The sequence below is a fragment of the Mesoplodon mirus genome (genome assembly GCF_964341445.2).
Source record: "Mesoplodon mirus genome assembly, chromosome: 15".
In the NCBI taxonomy this organism is placed as follows: domain Eukaryota; kingdom Metazoa; phylum Chordata; class Mammalia; order Artiodactyla; family Ziphiidae; genus Mesoplodon; species Mesoplodon mirus.
This window is the reverse complement of record NC_138991.1, coordinates 32860103-32884361: the sequence shown is the minus strand read 5'-3', so window position 1 is coordinate 32884361 and position 24259 is coordinate 32860103. Positions and strand designations below refer to the sequence as shown.

Genomic DNA, 24259 nt, shown 5'->3' with positions numbered 1-24259 from the left:
CGTAACTGGCGTTTATACTGTTTACCAGGATGCATTTATAACTGAGGCAAGTTCAACTTTATAATTATCTATACCTAAAAATTTCATATATTTTTTTCTACTTAGGGATTGAATCACTCAGGTAGATGAACACCCTATTACACTGCGGCGAAGGAGAACCAGAAACTTCACTGGGAGATCAGGTTTTATCTTCCAGACCCAGTGTCCTCTCAGGGACTAAACACAAGACCGGCCCACATGCTGGAAAGGAGCTGCAAGCAAGCATGTGTCCGCGGCAGTGGGGACCTGGCCGCTGCACCCCTCAGAGACGTACCGCTCTTGTAGCGCTCCCGCTGCTCTATCTTCAGGGTCAGGTACAGGGTCCGGATGGGAAAGTAGACGGCTTGGGGATACACTCGTCCAACCTGCTCTGAGACAGTCAATCATGAGTGGGATGCTGGCCTGCACTTGGCCACACCACCGACCTAATACACACGAGGCCGGATTAAACAGCAAGTCAAACATCTAATTTAGCTTTAAAATATCCAAGAAAGAGCAACATGGTGTATTTAATCAGTTCTGCCCCAGAACTACTGATGACAGCGGGAAACCACACTTTCATTTGATTCAGTTAATATGAGGATGACAAACACTCAAGTCCCTGGATCTCACTCGGGCAAATGACAGGAAAACACAAAATGACACCAGTCTTTATTCACCAGGAACTGTGAGCTGATTCTAGCTGACAATGAGGCTCACTAGTGAGTAATTTTACTCTGCATAACTGCAGGAAGGAGGAGACTGAACTTTTTCTCTTTAAGGTAAGACGTGCCAGTTTTACCAAATTGGGGTTATTGGCTCCTTCAAAAGGGCTGAGCAGACATTACCCAGCTCTGCCACAGGGGGGCTGGCTAATGTACATTAAGAGATATTCAGTGAATGACAATACCAAATAAAGGGAATCTACACCTTGACAGATCAACTCCAAGCGAAATACCAGTCAGTACCCAGGAACATAGCTGCAAGCTCTCAAGGGAAAAATAAAACCACTTCTGGGTACCGTGTAGATGATGCACCACATGTGAAGAACAGACAGAACGGGGAACAAGTAGCATGTCCCCAAATGCTTGGTTACGACGCTGTTCACATGTGAAAAATTATATATATGACTGTAATTTTATAAGCGGCAGCACAGTCAAAGGCACTCGATCCCAGACCGACTGTACCCAAATCTCTATTGTTCAGGCCCTTCCCCTCTCGGTCTTTTTGCAGGAGAGGGACAATCTGGAGCCACTCTCAAAATAAGGGTAATGAAAGCCCTTCTACAGGACCCCGGGCCCCAGTCCGTCCGACTCCCCAAGCCCACCCAGTGCACACAACTCGCAGCCTCGACAGCTGCAGCTGAACAACTAACTGTACACAGGGCAATAAACACCGCAGCTGGGCTGAGTTTTCTTCCGAAGGAAAGCTCTGAAGAGTAACTAGCACGCAGTGGGGTTTCAGCCACAAAGTATCAGCCAGAGACACACTCGCTGCGAGTACTCACTAGTGACCTTACATTTTAAGAGAATGTTTATGTCATGTGTACCTTATGTGGCAACACGTTCAAGGAAAGAAATGACCATTTTAAGACTATAACTCTAGCAGATTATTCCACGCCAACCCTGATACACTCTTCAGTCACTTTTAGTTGTGCTTTATATCAAGTGATATCTAATTGTGTACACCTTCCCATCTCTCTTTGAGCATGCGCATTTCCTTTCTGGAAAAAAAAAAGGATGTGAAATGAAGACAATTTTTTTGTGATCAAAGATGCCTTGCTATTCCCACCTGGCTAATCAGGTTCAAAAGCAGCTTTCCCTCGGAGCCAACCAGACAGGTGAGCAGCTGTGGGATCCAGGCCAGCCACTGGATGGGTGGCACACCGATGCAGTACTTGTCGACGGCATCTGCCAAAGTATTTTTGTCATCATCAAAACTCAAGAGCCACAGCACCTAAGACAGAAGGGAAAATTCTAGAGTTGAGTGAAAATTCTAAAGCTCTGATCAAGTGACCTTTCCCCCCACAATAAAATACCATATAGAGTAACTTCACTGGCGTTGTGGGAAAATATCTATAAAACACCCAACAATATTGCTAAACCTAAACATACATCTTATAAATAAAACTGAAAATTTAAATATAGCTTTCATCCAGATTTAGCTTTAATGCCCACTAGTAACTGACCCCATCGGCTGGCTAGTGGTGGCCAGTGTGACCCCAAGGGGTTTCAGCCTGCTACTCCACACTTGCAATCTCCCCAGAACAAAATGGGCTTCTGCTAAAGATCTCAGGTGACAACACCCTAGTATAAAGTAGGCCCCGTGGTGTCCAGGGACGTCTGAAACAATTACATCTAAAAATAAGCAAACCTGGAGTCAAGACAGTGAGGTGGTTTCCTGGTGTGACTACACTCAGTCTGTTTCTACAGTCGGCTTTAACTACTAGGTGCTGATGTTCAATCCAAATTTTGATGTTAAATCAAGGAATTCTAAAAACTCCTAACCTTTAATGGACAAAACAGAAAAGCAGAACTTATTCTTAAGTTTCTGCAAGAATGGAGTCTGGGTTGTACTGATGTGCTTCCCGGGAGGGCTGAGAAGGCTCAATACTGGGGAGGACACTTGGGTTCAAGCGGCCCCCCACTGGGCCCAGGTCAATACCGGCCTTGTGCCCGGCACTGTACTGGGGGCCCCGCGGGTGACAATGCAGGTGACTGCGACCTCACCCTGCAGTGTGTGCAGAAACCAGGGGATTCAACGTCACCTGTGACTAGAGCTGACCTGCTCCGTGACTGTGTGCATGGTCCCTGCAGGTGAGAGATCAGAATCTAACAGGTGTCTAGCAGGTAAGCTCCCTGGGCAGACCCCTCAGCAGTCTGCAGGAATCTTTGTCCAGTGTGAGGTCCCACAGCAAACACTGGACTTGAGTCCTAAGACCCAGACTCTAGGTTCAGTTTTGCTGCTTAGAAGTCCTTTGACTCCAAGTATGTCCAGGCCTCCATTTTTCAGCTTGAAGTAGAACTGTGGACTATGCTTCAAAAGGTGAAGGGAAATGAGAGGTAAGGCATGAAGAAATGCCTCATGCCCAGCACAGATCAGTAAGCTGCTAAATTTTCATCTAAACTTAAAGGCTACCGGGTGGTCTTCGGTCAAAGGTAAATTCTTTCAGTCTCACCTTGGCTAAGTATTTTCTTGATTTGCTCTCATTCTGATGCCGGCACGCATGCAGGTAACAGGTAATGGCAGACACTCCAAGATGCAGCTGCCGCTCCTTCACAAAGATGTTTTCCAGGTAATCGCCCCACATGGCCCAAGCTTTCACCAGCACATCGTGCATCTGCACAGCTGCAGAGAAGGCTTTGTTTGCTTCCTCAGACCTGTGAAGACACAAAATCAAAACAAATTTTAGGTGAACATCATTTAGTATAAAATCCACCATTTTAAAGTGAACAGTTCCATGGCACTTGGTACCTTTAAAATGTTGTGCAACTGCCACCTCTGTGTAGGCCACAAACATTTTCATAAACCCCAGAAAACCCCGACCCATGAAGCAGCCACTCTCCATTCCCCCAACCTCCAACCCTGGTGACCAGTGACCTGCTTTCTGTCTCTACGGATTTATCTACTCCGCACATTTCTTACTAATGGAACCATACATTGTGATTTTTTGGTCTGGGTTCTTTCAGTCAGCGCTGTGTTTCTGAGGCTACAGGACACGTTAACACTTCATTCCTCTTTATGCTGAGTAATATCCCAATGTCTGTATACACCACATCTTGTTTATCTATTCACTTGAGTTGTTTCAATACTCTGACTATAGTAAACAGTGCTGCTGTGAACCTTCACGAACAACTACCTGCTCGAGTTCCTGTTTTCAACACTTTTGGGTAAATGCCTAGGAGTGGAATTGCTGGGCCATATGATAATTTTTTGTTTAGTTTTTTGAGGACCTGCCATACTGTTTTCCAGTTGACTGACCCCTGCTCTAAAGCAAGAATCATCTCCATAAAAGCAATCAACTCTGGGGGCTTCCCTGGTGGCACAGTGGTTAGGAATCCACCTGCCCGTGCAGGGGACACGGGTTCGAGCCCTGGTCCGGGAGTATCCCACACGCCTGTGCACCTAGAGCCTGTGCTGCACAACAAGAGAGGCCACCACAATGAGAAGCCCACGTACCACAATGAAGAGTAGCCCCTGCTTGTCACAAACAGAGAAAAACCCACACATAGCAACAAAGACCCAATGCAGACCAAAATAAATGAAATAAAATAAATTTATTAAAAAAAAAAAAAAAAAAAAAAAAAGGAATCAACTCTGTTCCAAAATGGCATGCTGAGAAACTGGGGCAACGAATCCATGTTATCAGCAGTTTTCTGTTCAAGCAATTCATGTTTAAAAAGTTTTTTAAGTACTACACTCAAGCTGGCCCGTCAATTTGCTGCAAGTTATTACCTTCCTAGAGGTACAATATTTGAAATATCATCCCTGACAACTGTCACTAAGTCATATCAATTTCTAGCTTGATCTTCACATTGGCTTCAAGTTATAAATAACTATTTAAATAATCTGATGAGTCTTTCTCTTATCCTCCACCAATATAACATACATACTTGTTGATCTGAGCCAAGAACATTCCCTTCAGTGCATAAAATTCAGCCGTCATCTCTTTTGTGAAGTATTTTAAGTTTGTAGATTCAATAACTTCAAGGCCCTGTTTATTAAAAACAGAAAAAAAGTTCTTGAATTTTCTAGACAATAATATAAAAACGTCATTAAAATACTGATCTATGTAGCAAGTCCGAAAGGTCACTGACAAATATACTTTAAACTGACAACAGGCTTGCCCACCATGAATATTTGTTGACTAACAAGTAGTATTTAAACTCAATCACTAAATGCAAATTCAGTTCTAGACACCTTAATGGTATTTTCTCCAAAGCTTTACCCTATCTAGTCAGTTTCACTGTTTTTATTAATATTCCTCTGAACATAGCCCCAATCTACCATATACCCTCATAGTTCTGCAGTTTTTAATTTTCTTTCCTTAACTACATTAACCAAGTAGAATAGAGACCATCACATATAATTCATTCAAATACTCAAGCGGCTTCCTGTCCCTTTCTTATTTTGGCAGGACTGTTCCCCGAAACCAGAGCTGTGTTTGTGAAGTTCTAGCCTCTTTCCCTGTTGTCTGAACCAGGCGTTTCCACATGGACCCTTCATTCCTCCCCAGACCTCCTGGGCGTGGGCGGGCGGGCATGGGGTCTGGCTGGCACTCTACCTGCATACACTCGTTCTTCCCCATGACGCCTGCCAGTTGCAGGTAGCATTTGACTTGCTGCCGAATCTTCTGGAAGCAATCCACGATAGGGACAGTTGGAATAGTATGAATACGACTTAATATATCCAGAGCTACATTGACCAGTCCCTGTTTTCGGGCAATTTTTCCATACTGGATGATTGCTGAAGCTGATGCGTGAACCCCAAGCATAGCATTGTTTGAACTTGGATCATGCTGAGAACTATTCTCATAGGCAGTTACAATAGCTAGAGAGCAAAGAAATGAGTTTTCAGTCCATGTCAAACATTTTTCAAAGTGTTCCACAATAAGGCTTAAATAAAAAATGAAAAACAAACACACATGGCTTATGCAATGGGAGGCTCTGTGATAAACCCTCATTACTTTTCTTTGTATTCTGTATCAAAAGGAAGATCTAAGAAGCACTAACTCTTTTTTTTTCTTTTCTTCTTTTTTTTTTTTTTTCTGTACGCGGGCCTCTCACTGTTGTGGCCTCTCCCGCTGCGGAGCACAGGCTCCGGACGCGCAGGCTCAGCGTCTATGGCTCACGGGCCCAGCCGCTCCACGGCATGTGGGATCCTCCCAGACCGGGGCACGAACCCATGTCCCCTGCATCAGCAGGCGGACTCTCAACCACTGCGCCACCAGGGAAGCCCAGCACTAACTCTTGAGTTGGGTGTTACCGTCTTGGCTAACTAAACCATGAAGGTCGCTCTGAACAAATAGATGCCTGGCAGGTTGAGGGGAAGAGCAGAGGGGACCAGGGAAGGTGAAAAAGGCTACACGCTGCCACCTGAGCACAGCTCTTCCTCAAGGGGGCTTCAAAACAAAGAGGGCTGTGATCCCACTGGCCTGTGCCCCTGGTGCAACAGTGTCCAGCAGCACGTCTGTTCTAGCTGGAAAAAGGGAACAGGTAGGGGGAAATTCTTCCCATCTTTCACCACCTTCATCTTTACCTTGTCATAACAACCACCATCTACCATGCCAAAAAAGAGAAAATCCGGTAAAAGAAAAAAGAAACAAAACAACAAAACATAACCAAGACATGAAATCAGAACAGTGGGGTGTCTGGAAAATTACATGATGAATGCATGCCGGACCAGGTAGGTTTACCCTGGTAATGATGCTGCCGCCACATGAAGACGCTGCTCCAGTGGGACAAATCGTCAGACACGATGGGCAGCCGGTTCCTCCAGGTCTTCACCACTGTCTTCATGTCATGCAGGCTGTTGTTCCTTCCCAGGTTGGTGGGCTGTAAGCCTGCGTTAATTTGAGCAGCTTCCTGAAGTTCAATAATTTGCTGGGCTGCCTAAAAGGGACCAGCATAAGAGATTCCACAGTGAGCATTAAGATTGAAGGAGGATAACAAACCAGAGTCAATCAGGAATCCTTATGTGAAGAGCTCACGATTCAATTACCAAAGGAAGCACTGTGCCTCAGATGCCACGTTTACCTTACTCCATACCTCAAACGCTACTCTCGTGGCCCCTGTCCCCACCCCCCATTTTAACACCTCTGCTCTGTGGCTGCTGTGACACTGGGGCCTGGAGAACACCGACTCCCCCCACCCCCCATTAACTATCCTTTTTCTGTTCCCTTTGCCACCAGCTAAGTGTGGCTCTTTGTCTCCTGAGGCCTAAGACCAGAACAACCTGGTCCCCCTGCCCTCAAGCTTTAGTTCCGTGAACATTTGAAGCCCGGAGCCATGTCAAGCATCTCAGAACACAGTTCTAATGATCTTTTTGGGCTGCTACATGCATTTTCATCACATCCCTGTAACTCTGTCCAGGTCACTGCCCTTTAAACCCCAGAAGTGTTGCTGGCTCCACATTTATGGTGCCCTCTCCTTATGGGGAGGCCTTGGCCATAATTCCAAGCCTATTCAAACTCTGACAAGCTTCACCTTCTGCTCTCCCACAGGGATTTTTACCTTCTCTAAATCCTTGTGTTTATTTTCTGTTCTACCACATGGCACTGAATCATAGACTACCTCTTAAAATTTTGCTTCTTATGGATATGTCACCTCCCTCCAGCCTAATTCTCTTTTGAGGCAGAAAGTTTTAAATTGTTTGAATCCCCAAACACAGCACCAAGTTCAGTACTCAGTATCCTTCTGTTTCATCTTAATTTTAAAAATTTAAGAATTTATGCTTTCTATCTACACTTCATTACATTTAAGTTTAATTCATTACATTCCGGTTTCTGAAACCTTTATCTCATCCTTCCTCCCACCAAAAGCTTACTGAAAATAGAACAATGGGATATCTGTTTTATAACAGCTTTACTGAGGTATAATTGAAACATCATCGAAATCACCTTTTAAAGTGTACAATTCAGTAGCTTTTAGCACAGATCTTCCTCAACTTATGATGGGGTTATGTTCCAATAAACTCATCCTAAGTGGAAAAAACCTGAAGTTGAGAATGCATTTAACACACCCAACCTACCAGACATCCTAGCTTAGCCCAGCCAACCTGAATGTGCTTTAAAACATTCACACTATCTAACCCAAAGCCTATTTAATAATAAAGTGTTGATTTTCTCTTATAATTTACTAACAACTGTACTGAAAGTGAAAAACAGAATGGTTGTATGGGTTCAGAATAGCTGTAAGCATGCGCTTGTTGACCCTCGTGACTGCATGGCTGACCAGGAGCTGAAGCTTGGTACCACTACCCAGCACCACGTGAGTATCATACCACATACGCTGGTCTGGTCAAAATTCAGTGTTCAAAGTATGGTTTCTACTGAATATAGATTGTATATATGTATTTTCACACCATCATAAAGTCAAAAAATTGTAACTCAGCGACCATGTATATTTTTCCTAGAGCTATATGTCCGTCAACACTATCTAGTTATAGAAAGAAGCCCACAGGTAGCCTCTCTCCACTCTTCCTCCTCTAGAAGGTGACGAGCACTAATCTACTGTTTATCGCTATGGATTTGTCTATTCTAGACATTTCATATAAATGGAATCACACAACATGTGGCCTTCTGTGTCCTGCTTCTTCACGTAGCATACCTTCAAGGTTTACCCATGCTGTAACCCATACTGGTACTTCATTCCTTTCTACTGCTGAGTAATACTCCATTGCACGAATATACCATTTTAATTTATTCATTCATCAGCTGATGGTCATTTGGAGTATTTCCACATTTTGACTATTAGGACTATTAACACTATAGACATTTGTGTGTGGGTTTTTGTGGACATAAGTTTTAGTTTCTCTTAGATTTACACCTAGGAGTGAAATTGTTGAGCCTATGGTAATTCCATGTTTAATATTTTGAGAAACTGTCAAGACTGTTTCCAAAGAGCAAGCACTATTTTACAATCCTACAAGCAATACATGAGGATTCCATTTTTCTCCACATCCTCACCAATACTTGCTATTACCTTTTTCATTCTAACTATGCTAATGCGTATAAAGTGGTGTCTCACTGTGGTTATGTTTTGCATTTCCCTAATGACTAATGATGTTGAGCATTTTTTTTTTCATGTGCTTATAGGTTAGATAAAACTTTTTCAAATATTCCTGAACTGGGCTTCCCTAGTGGCGCAGTGGTTGGGAGTCTGCCTGCTGATGCAGGGGACACGGGTTCGTGCCCTGGTCCGGGAAGATCCCACATGTCGTGGAGCAGCTGGGCCCGTGAGCCATGGCCGCTGAGCCTGAGCATCCGGAGCCTGTGCTCTGCAACGGGAGAGGCCACAACAGTGAGAGGCCCGCGTACCGCAAAAAAAAAAAAAAAAAAAATTCCTGAACTACTTCTATAAAGTCTGTAGTCTTTGTAAAATGTAACCACTAGAGTCTCTGCTCAGTTAGCTTACTGATCAGCAAATGATTTCCTTAAAGAGATTTCCTTAAAGACCTGAAATTGATAAGGCTCTGTGTGCCTTTTGCAGCATGCCCTCATCCCTCAGCCAGGCAATTTTCAATTCTGCCTCAGCCTTTACTTCCCACTTATACAGAGCCCCAAGGTCAGCCAGAGGTGAAAGCTTAGGATCTTCTCAAGTCTCTCCTGAGCATGTGTGCACAGGATGTATGTGTATGTGGTCTTCTAGATTCCCATGAATATGTTAAGGCTTTTCACAATATATATAGACATCTCATTCTCTAATCTTCCCTTTACTGGGACTGGTGTTGCTACATCAGGCAGCTGTGATTGTAAACAACTGCCAGTGACTATTTTTGACAAATGCTCTCACATATGACTTTCTCTACTGAGCGAGCTCTGAGTCAGGTCAAATAGAGACAAACCCTGTGAATAGGGTTTTTCTAGGAGCTGTAGTGCTGGTTAAATATTGCCAGCATTCTGGGGCTGGGTTTTTTGGGGGGGTCTCTAAATCTGTACTGTCTTCCACTGGTGGCTGCTAGGCTGGTTTTCACAGCTACTGTGGTTGGAAGCTGTTGGTTTTCAAGGCAGAGCTGGGGAGAGGGGTAATGGGAACAGGACAATTAAAGGGCACAAACGTTGCTATTCTTACTGAAATACAGCTGTTCTTCCTTAAATGCTCCCTGGATTACTGCAAATCTTTAAATTTCAGAGTTGTGAAAGGTTGGTTTTAAGAATTTCCCCCGTTGTGCCCATCGCTGCTATGAAGAAGTAAAAATTCAGAGGCCCTTACGCTGCTCTTCTGCACAACGTGACAGCCAAGTCACTCCCTCCACAACCGCGCTCAGACTCTGTGTTTCTTCCTGACCAGTGGCTGATCCAGGAGCCCAGTACTGATGTTTGCAGTAGGCCAAAGGGGCAGACGCCCCATCTAGAATCCCCATCACAACTCTGGGGTCCTAGAGTCAGTAAGACGGGAATGTTGCTGTGCAAAAGCACCAAAACTTTTCCCCTCAGTGATTTTTTTGAGGGGTAGTAGTTGAGGAGGAGGGGGGAGAGACACAAGCTGTAGTTCAAAATATATTATTTTATAACTTATTAAAACATGATAAATATTTCAAAAAATTAGGCATTGTTTTAACATTTATAGGTTTCGAAAAAAGGTACTTATATTTAATTTTTAAAAAATAAACACTTCTCTAAGCTCATCCTTTCCATCTCCTCAAACTCTGACCCTAAAATTAATAGTTACCGAATGATCAAACTGAAACATTGTTGAATTGTTTCCATAAAATCATTCTTATGTCTTTGTTTTCTGTAAGATTTCTCAGCTATGCTGGTTGATAGTGCTACTTGGGGGAGGAAGTCATCTCTCTAAATGCAGTCAGCTTTGTAACCAAACTAATCAACAAATAACTGAGTATCAACCGTGACCACAGCAGTGGAAGAGAAACTGCCTTTAATTTCACTTCCAAAATTCCTGAATCAGGATTGTCTGAAATACTGCATTTTATACTCTGTACTTTGAATATATAACCACACAATAATTTCTATTTATTCACAACTGTGTTATTCATAGCAATACTTAGTCATTCATCCATAATGATACTCAGTCATTCACAATATTTCTTGCATTGACAACTTTTTCCTATGTTCATGCAATAACTTTTTTCCTAACAGCTACGACATGCAACCCATCTTTGCACTTTTAGAGGATGTGGAAGAAAAAGTCCACTTTAAATAAAAGGCTTTAGAATATTTTAATAACCTAGATTAGAGATGTTATATACCTGCAAAATAATACTACCTTAGTGCACACCTTGAGAAAAAGCCAAAAATAACAGATACAAAAAGGAAAAATATCAAAACAAAGCAATTAATTGCTTCAATGAACTTCTGGTTCACTATGACAATGACAAAATAATCTAAGTATATTAATAAATAACTATATCATTTAAAAAATCTATAAAAAACTACACTATAAAAATCAATATAGCAATTCAAGTCTCAAAACTACTCTTTCAAGAGGAAAAAAGTATGACCATTCTGCCTATAGTTTTACTCATTCAATAACACTGGGAGCTGCTCCATGACAGGCGCCAGATAAAACAGGACAAGAGCTGACACAGCCCTTCGTGTGTGTGTGTGCGCGCGCACGCACACACACATGCATAGGGGCTGGGAGGATGGGAAGAAGCATGTTCCATGGAGAGAGGCAGCGTGCACAAGGAGCTGTGGGGAGAGACCCTTTAGATCTGAGCCATTGAATGGTGGCTGGTGTGGCTGCACAAATTGTCAGAAGTAGTGAAGACGATACACAAAGGAAGAAGCCAAGGCACAGCCTATTTAACTGCAGTCTTAAGAGTCTCAGAGGAGGAGAGACCTTTTCAGGCTGAGCAGTGGCATCACACTGATGGTGGTACAGTGGGCATGAAAGAATATTCCTAAAGCAAAAGTGAAAATCATCAAGATCACTCCTGTGGGTCGGCTTAAATCCCTTGGAAGCACCAAAAATGAGACGCAACATTTTAGTCCCCTCCGTTTTGACTCTGGCCTTCCTTTCACCGAGGATGAGTTTAAATGGGAAACGACAAGTGGAAGGAGTTTCCTCTCCCGTCCAGCTCAGCTTATGGACCTAAGCCTGGGCAGGAGGAGCTCTGCTACGAGGGACCCACCTGGAGAAGAGGTGTGTGCACATGGGACACCACATGGGGCAGCCGCCGCCACTCGCGGATGGCCAAGCTGCTGGCCATTTCCACCAGGCGCTCGATGAAGCTGAGCTGCTGCTCCTCAGGGTGGCAGATAGCCAGGTAGCCACGGTACATGTTGACCTTCCACGCCATCTCCTTTGGACAACTTACTTCTACCTGGTTATGGAAGAATATCACATAGGAAACAATGGGTATACTTCCTCTCAGTGGAAAGAGTCAAAAAGTAAAGTCAATTTTTTGGTAGCCAGTTTGCAAAGCAATAAACAGAAATTAAGCTATAAATAGACATTTTCTTTAGAGATGTCATCATGCTTTATATTTTTTCTGGACACTCTCCTTTGCCGAATACCAATGAGTGGCCAATCTCTCTATCTATGGAGGTGCCACAGGCTCCTTGCTTTAAGGTCACTAGTAGTTCCAGAAAGGGGAAACTGATCAACACCATTATGACAGACCAGACGAACAACGTACAAAGTCAGCCAGTGAATTTTCAAAGGATTAAATATGTGCTCATCTCCTCTCTGATAAATATCAGTATAATTTTGAATTGTTTCCAATTCACACTGTTATCCTGGGAAATTAATCTAACTTGTTCCACATTATATAAGGAAGCTGAAGGCAGCGATTCAGGTTTAGAAGAATATGAGTGAACATTCATAAATTTTACTGTCATTTAAAAGCCGCACTTTATTATCTACTATAAGTTTCCCCCAGATTTCTCATATCTTGGTTATCAGTTCTGATGAAGTATACAGAGCCTAGAGCCATCACGTTTCCTCCCATTGGCCCTAAGCCCAGGTAGAGGCTCCAGGTGTGCCTGGGAAAGCCCCTGTGCTTGCCCACCACTTTCTAAAGAAGGCATTAGAACTCATTGCATTTTATCAGCCTCTTAGAGCATTTTTTAAAATGTAAATTAAAAAATTAAACTCTTTTCAAAAATAATCTCTTTGTGTATAAAAAAATGAAAGAATATAGAGATATTCTTAAAAGAATTTTATAGGACTTGCTGTAACAAGATCAGTAAGACATTCATTGTGAAGCACCTTTGGGAAGTAATAGAAATTACACACATCTTAGTGCCATGCTGCTCTCTGTACAAATGAGGTAAGAGCAGTGATGGGAATAATAATGCGCTGACGTAACACCTGGCCTTGTTTTCTGACGTCTGACTTTTTCACAGCAGAGTCACATCCACCGCCCCTCTTAGTTCTCAGTAATCCAGTGATGAAGAAATTCAGGGAGACAACCTTGTAAACACATCTGCTTCCTACATGATCCTCTAAAATTACACCTAAAATCTTACATTTTCTGGACTTAAACACTATTTAAGATAGGCTTTTGTCAATCACACCTGCCCTCTGTAACATTAGAACAAAGGCCTGTCTTCTAATTTCTCCTCCACTGAAAAAAATTACCCCATTTATTAAATCAAACCAAGAAATTAACTACTACAAGCAGCCCCATAATCGCAAGACACAGGAGGAAAAAGAAAGGTAATTTGATTTTTTTTCTTTTAAATACTGGTAAATGCGTAAATAAGTTAGTACTCTCAAGACCATTTGAAATTAATTTACTGCAGATTACCCAGAGTGCTTATTAATATACTTTGAGCTTTTTCTAACCAGTAAGTGCTTTAAAATTTTGGGAAAATAATTAAGAATTTGTGAAAGAAGAAGATCATTTGTCAGACCTATGGACAGTATGATACTGCACATACCCTGCTAAGTGAAACCGTGGAAAGGAGAAAAAGAAACCGTTAGAGTGAGCTATAAATACTTATTTATAATATCAATATTTTTACACTGAGATAAAATAAAGGAGAATGTTTATCAGAATAAAGAACAATCAACTGTAAATGCAACCTGTCAGCAAAATATTTATTTCTGTTTACCTACATAAGTGATTGGTTATTTCTCAGAGTAACACCAACTCCCTGCATCAGGCGAGCCATTTCCCAGGTCCCACCCTGAAAGTCCAGACCCTGGGCTCTGTAACCACTCTGTAGTTAATAGCTTGTGACTATTTCAGTTCTTCGATCTTTTGCATTTTGTTTAAAAGCAGCAGAAGTAACAAAATAAGCACGGTATCCACAATACAAGTTAAAATTTTACGTTAATCCTTTCAAACACAGTGGCCTATAATCTCAACGTGCTTTTGAGTCTCCACATTAAGGAAGGAGAATCACTGGTGTGACTGTAAATAAACCCTTACTAGGTAAAGGGGGAAGGTGAGAACAGGACAATAGTGTAAACCCTTAAACCCCATAACACTGACACCACATAGAAAAGGTCAAAAACTGAGAAGCAGCAGCACAGAAAAGGGGCCAAGGGAGAAAATCACAGAAGGGTACAGATGCAGGAAAAAATAAAGAGCAACAAGAATAGCTGCTTTCACAGACCACCCAAGGCTTTGATGATGATGATGATGGTGGTGACAGTGGTGACGGTGATGATGATGATGATGATGATGATGACGACGACGACGACGACGCGGGGTTCAGACAACACAGCCGTGCTGTCTGACACCGTAACTTTCATGCCCTGACACAGGCTTCCCAGTGTGGGAAAGAAAACTCTACCTCTGTGCCTGCTCTCACGTCATGCACCGAATTCCTCTGGATGGAGTTTAATTTTTGAAAATGTAGCACTCAACCACATTAATGGCTTAAGTTCACTTACACTGCACAATTACCACTTCCATAATGCAAGACATGCTTTGAATGTGGTACTGTTTTCATGTAACAAACTTACTGACAGCAGCTACTGTGCCAGGCCCTGGGCTTGTACAATTCACCTTTGCTATACTCACTGTTGCAGAGCTTCTGCCAACCAAGTCCACCAGTACAATTGCCTCTGTTTTTCCAAATTTCTCCAGACATTACTGTTTTCTCAGAGAATCCAAGGTCTCCACCTGATACTTTTTACTGTAACTCAACAATGAACTAATACTTAAGTTATAATTTAACTCAAACTCAGGAAAGATGTTAGTGATAACCCAAGATAACTCTTGCTTCCCAAGTGCTCTCTTTCATCTGTCAAAATGCCCAGCTTGCTGTGAGTGAAGGGAACTCTCCAGAGACTCACAGCTTTGGCAACAGGGCCCCACTCAGCTGTGGAGACTGTGACCTGAGCACGGACGAGTCACGGGGTGGGCGGGGAGGGGTGGGGTCTCACCTGCACCAGCGCCTCCTTCATGGCGGTCCAGTTGGACACCCGCCAAGCACACTCCAGGACCAGGTAAGGGTTAATGTGACCTTTGGACTGGCCATACTCCGTCAAGGCTTCCCACTGGTTCAACTCCTTGGAGCACCTAGAGACCAGGGATCCGGGGCCAAAGCTCAGTGACCACGCCCACAGATGGGATTTTAAGTCATTTTCATTCCACCGAAAGGAAAAAGTATTTCCCCCACACAGAGAAGGGCAGGCTTCTGCGGGATGCTGAGGTGCCCCAGGGCAGTAAACTACGCACGCCCCTGGAGCAGCAAGAACCGCAGCCCCTGCGGCAGAGAGCTCAGAGCTCTGGAGCCTGTGGAGAGCAGGAGTCATTCACTGTTTCTCCAACACACTCTCAATTACTCAAGACTTTAAAAGCTGTTTATAGGTTTTTGTTTGTTCTTTTCTTCACGGGGCCATAAAGACAGCAGCAAAGTTCCCTCTTAAGAACACTCATTATGAGAAAATTTCAGAGACTTCTCACTGGTTTCCTTAACTGATTCTTGAACATGTCACTGTTCAGCTTACCGAATCCAGTGGTCCTCCCAGAGCTGGTATTCTGGGAAAATAGCAGGAGATGCATTACTCCTCTCATGTTCCTTCTTGGCTTTATCCATTGCCTTTTCATATGATTCTTGTGCCTAAAAAAGTTAAACTGCTTTCAAACTGCGGTTTGACTAGAAACTTTTACATGACCATTGCTCAATTGTTTGGGGCAAGTTGCATCACAGACCCAGGGGTGTCTCGTTGCTCTTCTCTAAGGTCACCCAACACCCAGAATTCTCCATTCAGAGAACAGAAGAGAGTGGAGGAGAAGGTGCGTAATTCCCCATACAGAACGGAAGGAGCGGGAGGGAGACTGCCCAGACCCCGGGTGCATTCTTCCATCCGTCAGAGATGAGAGCAGGGGCCACAGCCCGTGCCTCTGCCTCTGGAGTTTCTGTGGCTCAGTGTCCTACACGCGGCTGCGACTATACCTGCAACAGTGACCCACACTACAGTGAAAGGACAGGCACGAGGATTAAAATCTCACACTGATCACAATCTACCTACCACTTCCAACAGGATCAATGACTGTAGATAAGAAGCATCCACATTAGCAACTAACAGGAAATGATTCAGGACTGAGCTTTAAAAATGTTCACATCACATACGTATGTTTCTCTGAAATTGACTTTAATCAAAGAGTCTTTATGTGGATAAATAAATGCTTCAAAGAAAACAGTAAATTTCTTATTTAGACACAAACTGACTGGAGGACATAATAAGGAACCACTATAAACGCCTTCCACCACCCATGCGACCTGGACATCCCGCCCGACGGCATTACCTGCTCGAAGAACCCGTGCTGCTCGTAGGCGATGGCCGTCGCTGTCTCCGAGTACTTGCACCGCTTCTGCCACAAGCCTGCCCACATGTCTTCCTCTTGTAACAGAGAGTAAAGTTCAGCGAGGGAATCCAGAATCTCCTGAAACACAGGTCACAGTTTCTGAGTGCTCATGACAACTGCTTTTCCCCGGCCCCAACAGAGCAACTTCACGGGACCTAATTTAAAATCACTGGGGAGATGTTTGCTGGGACCACGAAGTCACCAGCAAGGAAGACGCGATCAACAAAACAAGGCGGGGCCTCACCTGCTGAGGTGGAGTGATGCTCTCCTGCTCATAAAACTCTGTTGTTTGCTTGGGCTTAATCTGCAGGCTCAGCCCTTTCTCAAAGGCCTGGTGCTCGAGCATCAAGGTGGAGCGGAACCAGAGGTTGTGGGTCTTCCCCAGGTACTTGAGCACGCAGGGCCGGATGGGGATGGGAGGGACACACTGGGACATGGCCTCCACAAAGCAGTTGAGGGCACTGGGCTGGCAGTCCCGCTGCACCTGGTGGCTGCCGCTGCACAGGAATGGGCTGATCTCGCCCGCCAGAGCCTGAAACCCAAGTGCAGGTTGACCTGGGTCTCGTGCAAAAATCAGTACGTCTTTACTCTCTCACTCAGCATCTGGGATATTTTTGATAATTCACTCTTGGATAATACTAGTTTCCTCAGCCTTTGAAACTTAATCAAATACTTATCAAAAGCTAAAACTACATTTTTCAAAAGAGGACTTAAAAAACAGACTCACATGCTGCTGTCTGTCAGATAGGATTTTCCACAATCTGGGGAAAAGCTGGACCCACGTCTTTTCGGCCAGCGTGGTGGAGATGTGGCACAGCTGGACGAAAGCGCTGAGCAGGGCTCCAGTCTGCGGAGAGGAAAGACTGGTGTAGCGGGCAAGGGCTGGTGCTGAAACCCCTGCCACGCGGGTGCCCCACGCGTCCTTGGTCAGGAAACGTTACTGCCCCACCTTACCACACGCTCCTCCACTTCCAAACTTTCAAAGACCTGAACAAACGTCATGCCAAAGTGAAACACAGATTCTGAGCACCACAGACCCCCGGTGTGCTTAGCAGCTGAGCCAGGACCTGAGTAAGGGGCTCACCAGTGACACACCTACATTTTTAACTTTCAAGGGCATTTCCTATTACTGATTCCACCAGGCCCAAGAAGTACGAACACAATGCTGATGCTGAAAGTGCAAACGAGAGGCACACAGGCGCCATCAAAGCAGAGGCTGCTGAAGGTATGAAGAGGAAACAGGAGAAGCATACACATACTAGCTCAGCTATTTGCCAACAGGTGTAATTCTGAAGAACAAATCAAGAACCATAAAAGTTCAGAGTCTCTGCAATTGACAGCGGGAAAGAGTTGGAGAGGTGCCTGGAATGCACAGGGCCGAACCAGAACACCCCACAAATGGGATCGGAGCTGGAAACCAGGGGCCCAGAGGGTATATCAAATCCCCAGATGTGTTTGATTTTGTCCACAGCTCCGTGGTTTTTGAAGTATGAATTTCTTATAAACAGCCAGGTTTCTGGCTGCTTGAAGCCCAGCTCCCCACGCGGCATCAAGAAGCTGGCGCTGAGGGGCTCAGGCACACACTTGCCGTCCCTCCATGGGCCCTGCCGCCCAAGACGGAGACACACACGTCACAATCACGTTGTCCTTTTTACCCAACAACAGGTCAAGATGGGAATTCACTCTCATACCCACATCTCTATTAAAAATGCAAAACCCAAGGATACAAATATTCCAAGGAAAATGGAAGAAAACATTTAAGTGGAGAATACTCCTACTTGCTACTCAGGCTGCCCAGTGAGGAAGGCCATGATGAAGCGAGCCTGGCTGACCTCATGTGGCTGCTCACCTCACCCCGGTCAGGGCGTCAGGTGCCTCCTTGCTCCAAGTCAGTGTGGCAGAGGCCAAAGCACTCAATGGCCACGAGTATCCACAGACCTGCCTATAGAAACGCTCACCTCAAGCAGAGACTGGGGGAGTCCATGGGTTCACGGACTGCTCAACATGTTCAGGGGCAGGGGGAGAACCACAACTACCCCCCAGATTTGCACAGACCTTCACTTCCCGGAGCGTATCAAGAAATTTGTCGTGTCTGTTGGTTAACATATGCAGCTGGTTTCCAATGTCCTTTTCCGAAAGTTCTTTGGTTTTGGGCGTGCTGGTCTGATCTCCAGGAGCTAGTTCAATATCTATCTCCACATCCTAAAAAACAGAAACAAACATGTAAAACCGAAAGGTCAATTGAAGAAAATCAATAATCACAATTCTTGTAAACTTCTTGTTACACTTTTGGTAAATAAAATTTTAGTTTCTTGGAAGTTTACGATTAAATAATCTTGAATTCTAAAATAAACAACAAGCATATTAAACTAGACCAGACCTAGCTCTCTTTCTTACACGACACTATAAAAATGTCACCATTTTGCTTTCATATTTGGATTATGGAAAGCAAAGTTAAAAAGAAATTACAACTTTAGGGACTTCCCTGGTGGCGCAGTGGTTAAGAATCCGTCTGCCAATGCAGGGGACACGGGTTCGAGCCCTGGTCTGGGAAGATCCCACATGCCGCGGAGCAACTAAGCCCATGCGCCACAACTACTGAGCCTGTGAGCCACAACTACTGAGCCTGCGCTCTAGAGCTCATGAGCCACAACTACTGAGCCTGTGCTCTAGAGCCCATGAGCCACAACTACTGAGCCTGCACTCTAGAGTCCACGAGCCACAACTACTGAAGCCCACACACCTAGAGCCTGTGCTCCACAGCAAGAGAAGCCACCGCAGTGAGAAGCCTGCACCCTGCAACAAAGAGTAGCCCCCACTCGCTGCAACTAGAGAAAGCCCATGCGCAGCAACGAAGACCCAATGCAGCCAAAAATAAATAAATAAAATAAACAGAATGCAACATAGCTGCCTGGCTGTCTTGCTCATTCAGATTAATAATACTGTCAGGCCAATACACAGAACCTTGCTGGCATGGTGTTTTACACAACTCATCCCCCAAAAAGAATGAACCTTATTTCTCTCTGAATTTTCTGGGAAGTCACAGTCAAAATCCAATCATCAGACTAGGCTCTAAGTCACGTTATTGGCCATGTGGTGTGCGCCCTTGAAAATGCAGAAGAATCACTTCAAAGCTGGCAATTTATTTCACACAGGAGGATGACAGAAAGAAAAAAAGATTCTATCACCAAATGATCTAGTGCTTAGCAACTGCTAAGTGAAGAAAATTTTTATTTATTTGTAAATAAAATAAGTGGATGTCTCACATACAGAAGAGGGTACCAACTACCCCTTTTAAAGCAAAGAGGGTACCCTCCTCCTTCAACACTGACTGGCTGTCTTCTAACATCCAACACTCCAGGCAGACTGAGCTTCCAAGGGCCAACACTCTAAAGGAAACAGCTTACAGACCAACACCCTGAGTGGTGTCAGCCACTGCACACAGGGTACTGACAGTCAGCGGGACCAAGGCTCTGCCCTGCGGGTCGGTCTGGGCTCCACAGCCGCCCCCGCCAGGACTGGGTAGAGACACAGGAGGTTCACACTAGGTGGACCACGGAGCCAGCTAGAGCCACAGTTCCTTCATGACAGCGTCACTTCCTGGAGCAGTGCTTTGTAATACAACACGGGCTACTCCTGACTTGGGGAGAACAATCACCAAAGAGTAAAATACCCTTTGCTCAGCAGCACAGCCCACAATAAAGTGATCTCTCTCCAAATTTAATGATGAGACAAGGTGCTTATCAATTCTGCTTTGAAAAACATCTAACTGGGGCTTCCCTGGTGGTGCAGTGGTTGAGAGTCCGCCTGCCGATGCAGGGGACACGGGTTTGTGCCCCGGTCCGGGAAGATCCCACATGCCGCGGAGCGGCTGGGCCCGTGAGCCATGGCCGCTGAGCCTGCGCGTCTGGAGCCTGTGCTCCGCAATGGGAGAGGCCACAACAGCGAGAGGCCCGCGTACCGCAAAAAAAAAAAAAAACAAACAAACAAACAAAAAAAAACCATCTAACTGAATGGAAATAACCAAGTGTCCATCAACAGATGAATGGATATTATTCAGTCATAAAAATGAATGAAACCTTGCCATTTGCGACAACATGGGATAGACCTTGAGGGCATTATGCTAACCGAAATCAATCATATGATTTCAGTTTTATGTGTGGAATCTAAATACACACACACAAGCTCCTAAATACAGAGAACAGAATGGCGGTTGCCAAAGGCAGAGGGTGGCAGGCAGGTGGAATGGGTCAAGGAGTCAAAAGGTACAAACTTGCAGTTATAAGATGAAGAAGTCCTGGGGACGTAACGTACAGCATGGGGACTGCAGTTAACAATGCTGTGCTGCGTATTTGAAAGTTGCCCAGAGAGTAGGTCTTAAAAGTTCTCCTCACAAGGAAACACTTCTGTAACTATGTGTGGCGATGGATGTTGACCAGACTTACTGTGATGGTCATTTCGCAGTACATACAAATACCAAATCATTACACTGTACACCTGAGACTACCAGGATGTATGTCAATCATACCTCAACATTAAAAAAAGGAAAATATAAGTATTGAACACAGTACCACGTTCAGAGCTTTCAGGCAGAGACAGGTTTTAACACATTGCTCTTGCCCTAAAAATATTCTAAGGCTGATACAAAATTCTCCAACAGGGACGGGAGCCCCGTGGTGGAAAGGGGGCACCATGCGCCGGGCGTTACCTCCTCCTTGGACTCGCTGTTCTCCCGCTCCCGGGGCTCCTGCTTGACGTGTGTGACCATGGCGAAGGCCGCGCGGTCGTGGCTATCGGCCAGGTTGATGACGTTGGTGATGGACGGGAGCATGGCGCCCTGGCAGCTGGTCCCGATGGGCGTGCTCTTCTCACACACGGCCAAGAGGAGCTGGAGGGGGTTTGCAGGAGAGAAGACAAACCTGGGATGCACGTCTGGTGTTCTGGTGCGTGGACCCCGTTAACCCCGAGTTGCCTCGACCAGCACATGCTGATGACCCCAGTCCCCAGCTCGCTCCACACCCCCCAGCTTAGAAAGGAGTCTGACCCTCTCTCCCAGCGTCCCCACTCAGGTACCCCTGACTCCGTATCTAGGCGTAAACTCGGCATCTCTCTCCCTACCAGACAGAACTCCTCCCCTGTCCTCTCAGAGGCACCTCCCAGGCAGGAGTGCAGCTGCTGTGGCTCCATCCACCCATTTTCCCGTCTCTCTCGTCTCCCACCCACATCACCGGGTCCTGCCGGTATCACCTCCTGAACAGCCAGGCAGCCGTCACCTCCTGCCCAGACACAGCTTCCTAACTCATCTCGACTTACTCTTCTCAAACTCATCTTATTCCACAAGCTGACCTCGGCACCCTCTCCCGACACCCCCAGGGGCTTCCCACAGTCCGCAGGGGACGGTGTGAGCTCCCTAGCGGGGCGCCCATAAGGTAACAGTCCCCATGCACACGCAACACCCCCGAGACTATTCCCCGAAGCCCCGACCCGGCTCACACCGCCCCCGACCCAGCCACTCTTGCATTCTTACTGGACACCCACTATGTACTGTGTGAGGCCCTGGAGATTCGTTTGTCAACTTCACAGAGACAGTGCCCCTGCCTGGTGAGGCTGGAGTGTCAGAGGGAAGGACAAGACCAACATCAACACATAACACACACACGCTCATTGTCATGATGCAGCCCAGGGAACGGGCAGGCGACAGAGGATACAAGGGCGCCTGCTTCAGTTCAGCGTGGGTGTCAGGAACGTGGCATGTGTGAGAACCCAGGAGGCCAGTGAGGCTGGAGACTAACGAGCGGGGGCAGAGGGGCAGCACAGGGCTGGAGAGGGGCCAGCAAGACCGTATCCTGGAGGTGGGGTTTTGTGCTGGGTACAAAGGCAAGGAGCGACACAGTCTGCTTTACTCTATCAGAACAAGTTTGCAACAGTAAAATCTGTGGCGGGCAGGAGGGAAGGTGGGTGAACACTAAGGACACCATTCCTGTCATCTTCGTGAGCCAGAGAGGGAGGCAGGAGAGGGGAGGGAGAAAAGCGAGTGGCCTTGAACTGGTAACACCTGGCGAAGGACCAGACACACAGGACGAAGGAGGCAGGACAGCAGGTTCCTAGCTGTGCCCTTCAGCCTGCCATGTCCTCTACATGGTCCAATGTCTTTTTCGTCTTTGTCACTTCCTACCCCAGGGCTTGGCACCTAATAGCAATTGGTCAGTCGCGTGAAAGAATGAAGAATAAATCAGGGAACTCTGCCCACTGTGTTGCCATTAGTGAAGTTCCAGATACTGCTATTTACAGCACTAAGAAAACGTACACTCAGCACCAACGGAAACATGCCAACAAGCTCTCACTGAAACCCGGTGCCACGATTCCCTTCTTTTCCCTCAAAGAGAATTTCACAACCTTGTCTCATTAGACAAAGTGGTCTGGTAACCTATTTGCACAGCATCGGTAACCTGCTTTGGAAAACCTAGGTGGCCTGGTGCAGTACGTTGGTGATTAATCCAAAGAATAAAGCCAGAAGTCTGACTACAATCCTGTGAACAACATCAGAGACCATCTGAACTGCTGTCCACTGAAACAGCCTGACCGTTCACGCGGGGCCTCATCTCCAGCACCCTGGCCTCTTGCACCAAGGGGTCAGAGCCCACAGCGTTGTCAGGCTGGTCTGGCCTGGCTGCTCTACCCTTTCTGCTTTAAGTCTTTCCCCTTCCTACTAGAGATTAAAGCGGTCTTGTGGTAGAGATGTCTGATCTGCCTTTGCGTGTGTGGACACCCGGCCCCAGGCCCCCCACACGGACCATGAGCTGGGTCCATCCTACCTCAATGCACTGCTTGATCCAGAAGTGGTTACCCATGGCCTCCCAGTTCTGGGAGCAGGTCACGTAGAGCAGGCGCTCGTAGACGCGACGCTTCATAGAGTTGTCGAAAACCTCGAAAAACTTGGCCCTGATGAGCGGCTGGGCGCAGCGCAGCCCAGAGAGAAAGGCAGGCTCAAGTTTCGCGGTCAGCTCGCTGCCAGAAAGCGTCTCATCCCTGCAATCCAAGAAACGACACCGAGATAGCAGAGCTACGCAGGACAGGGGACCCTCAGGCCGTGAGCAAACAAGCAGTGAACAAGTGGACACCAGCTTTCCGAAAAGCCGCCATGAAGGCCAAGAGTGTGTTCCAAATCGTCCTGGGCTGATGCAGCATTTGAGCAAAAAGGCTCATTAATGATGCCAAAGTATATTATGTGATTTAAATGAACATTTAAAATTTAGATATAATGAGAAGATTAAAAAGTCACATTACTGGCTAGTCAGAGAGCACGCCGGGGACCGACACGAGCAACATTTGATTAATTGCTGTGATTACCTGTAGACATAGTTAACAAGGTCTAAAAACTGTGCATTTAGTTCAAGGTCTTCTGGAAAACGCTTTTCGATGTAGGTCATCATTTTCACAAGCAAAATGGACTTCTCCCGGAGTGTAGGTGTCTGTACAGATTTGTTTTTTAAAGGAAAAGGTCAATTATTTCTGTTTGAAAAAAGACATGCTCCCAAGTATTTCAGCCATATGCTCTACCAATTTTTAAGCTCTTACGATCTTGTCAGGTAAAATAAGACAAGGTTGTTTCTAAATGGTTCTTCGGATGCTTAAGATCAAGACAGGTGCCAACATAAAAGCAACTAAACTAAAAAACAAATCAGAAGTTTGAAAGCATCTTACTAAATCAAATAATAATCCCCCATCATTATTATTTTTGGCTTAACTTCACCACCATAGAAGACTAACAAGTAAGGTTCATTTAACA

At 45.4% G+C, this 24259-nt stretch overlaps 1 protein-coding gene across 11 annotated transcripts in view; it reads right to left on the bottom strand.

Moving 5' to 3' along the window:
* TRRAP (transformation/transcription domain associated protein) overlaps positions 1–24259 on the bottom strand; it is a 111858-nt gene that overhangs the window by 21047 nt on the left and 66552 nt on the right. For 8 of the 11 annotated variants that reach the window (XM_082643776.1, XM_082643766.1, XM_082643773.1 and 5 more), the window contains 16 exons: positions 23821–23942; positions 23286–23499; positions 21179–21358; positions 18526–18672; positions 17198–17317; positions 16715–17002; positions 16411–16548; positions 15609–15721; positions 15042–15177; positions 11833–12024; positions 6401–6629; positions 5303–5568; positions 4632–4732; positions 3197–3398; positions 1810–1974; positions 314–404 (listed from right to left, as the gene is read on the bottom strand). In XM_082643776.1, coding sequence (XP_082499902.1) covers positions 314–404; positions 1810–1974; positions 3197–3398; positions 4632–4732; positions 5303–5568; positions 6401–6629; positions 11833–12024; positions 15042–15177; positions 15609–15721; positions 16411–16548; positions 16715–17002; positions 17198–17317; positions 18526–18672; positions 21179–21358; positions 23286–23499; positions 23821–23942 — 2704 coding nt within the window. The remainder of the gene's footprint in view (positions 1–313; positions 405–1809; positions 1975–3196; positions 3399–4631; positions 4733–5302; positions 5569–6400; positions 6630–11832; positions 12025–15041; positions 15178–15608; positions 15722–16410; positions 16549–16714; positions 17003–17197; positions 17318–18525; positions 18673–21178; positions 21359–23285; positions 23500–23820; positions 23943–24259) is intronic. The other 3 variants (XM_082643774.1, XM_082643767.1, XM_082643768.1) reach the window with 1 other exon arrangement.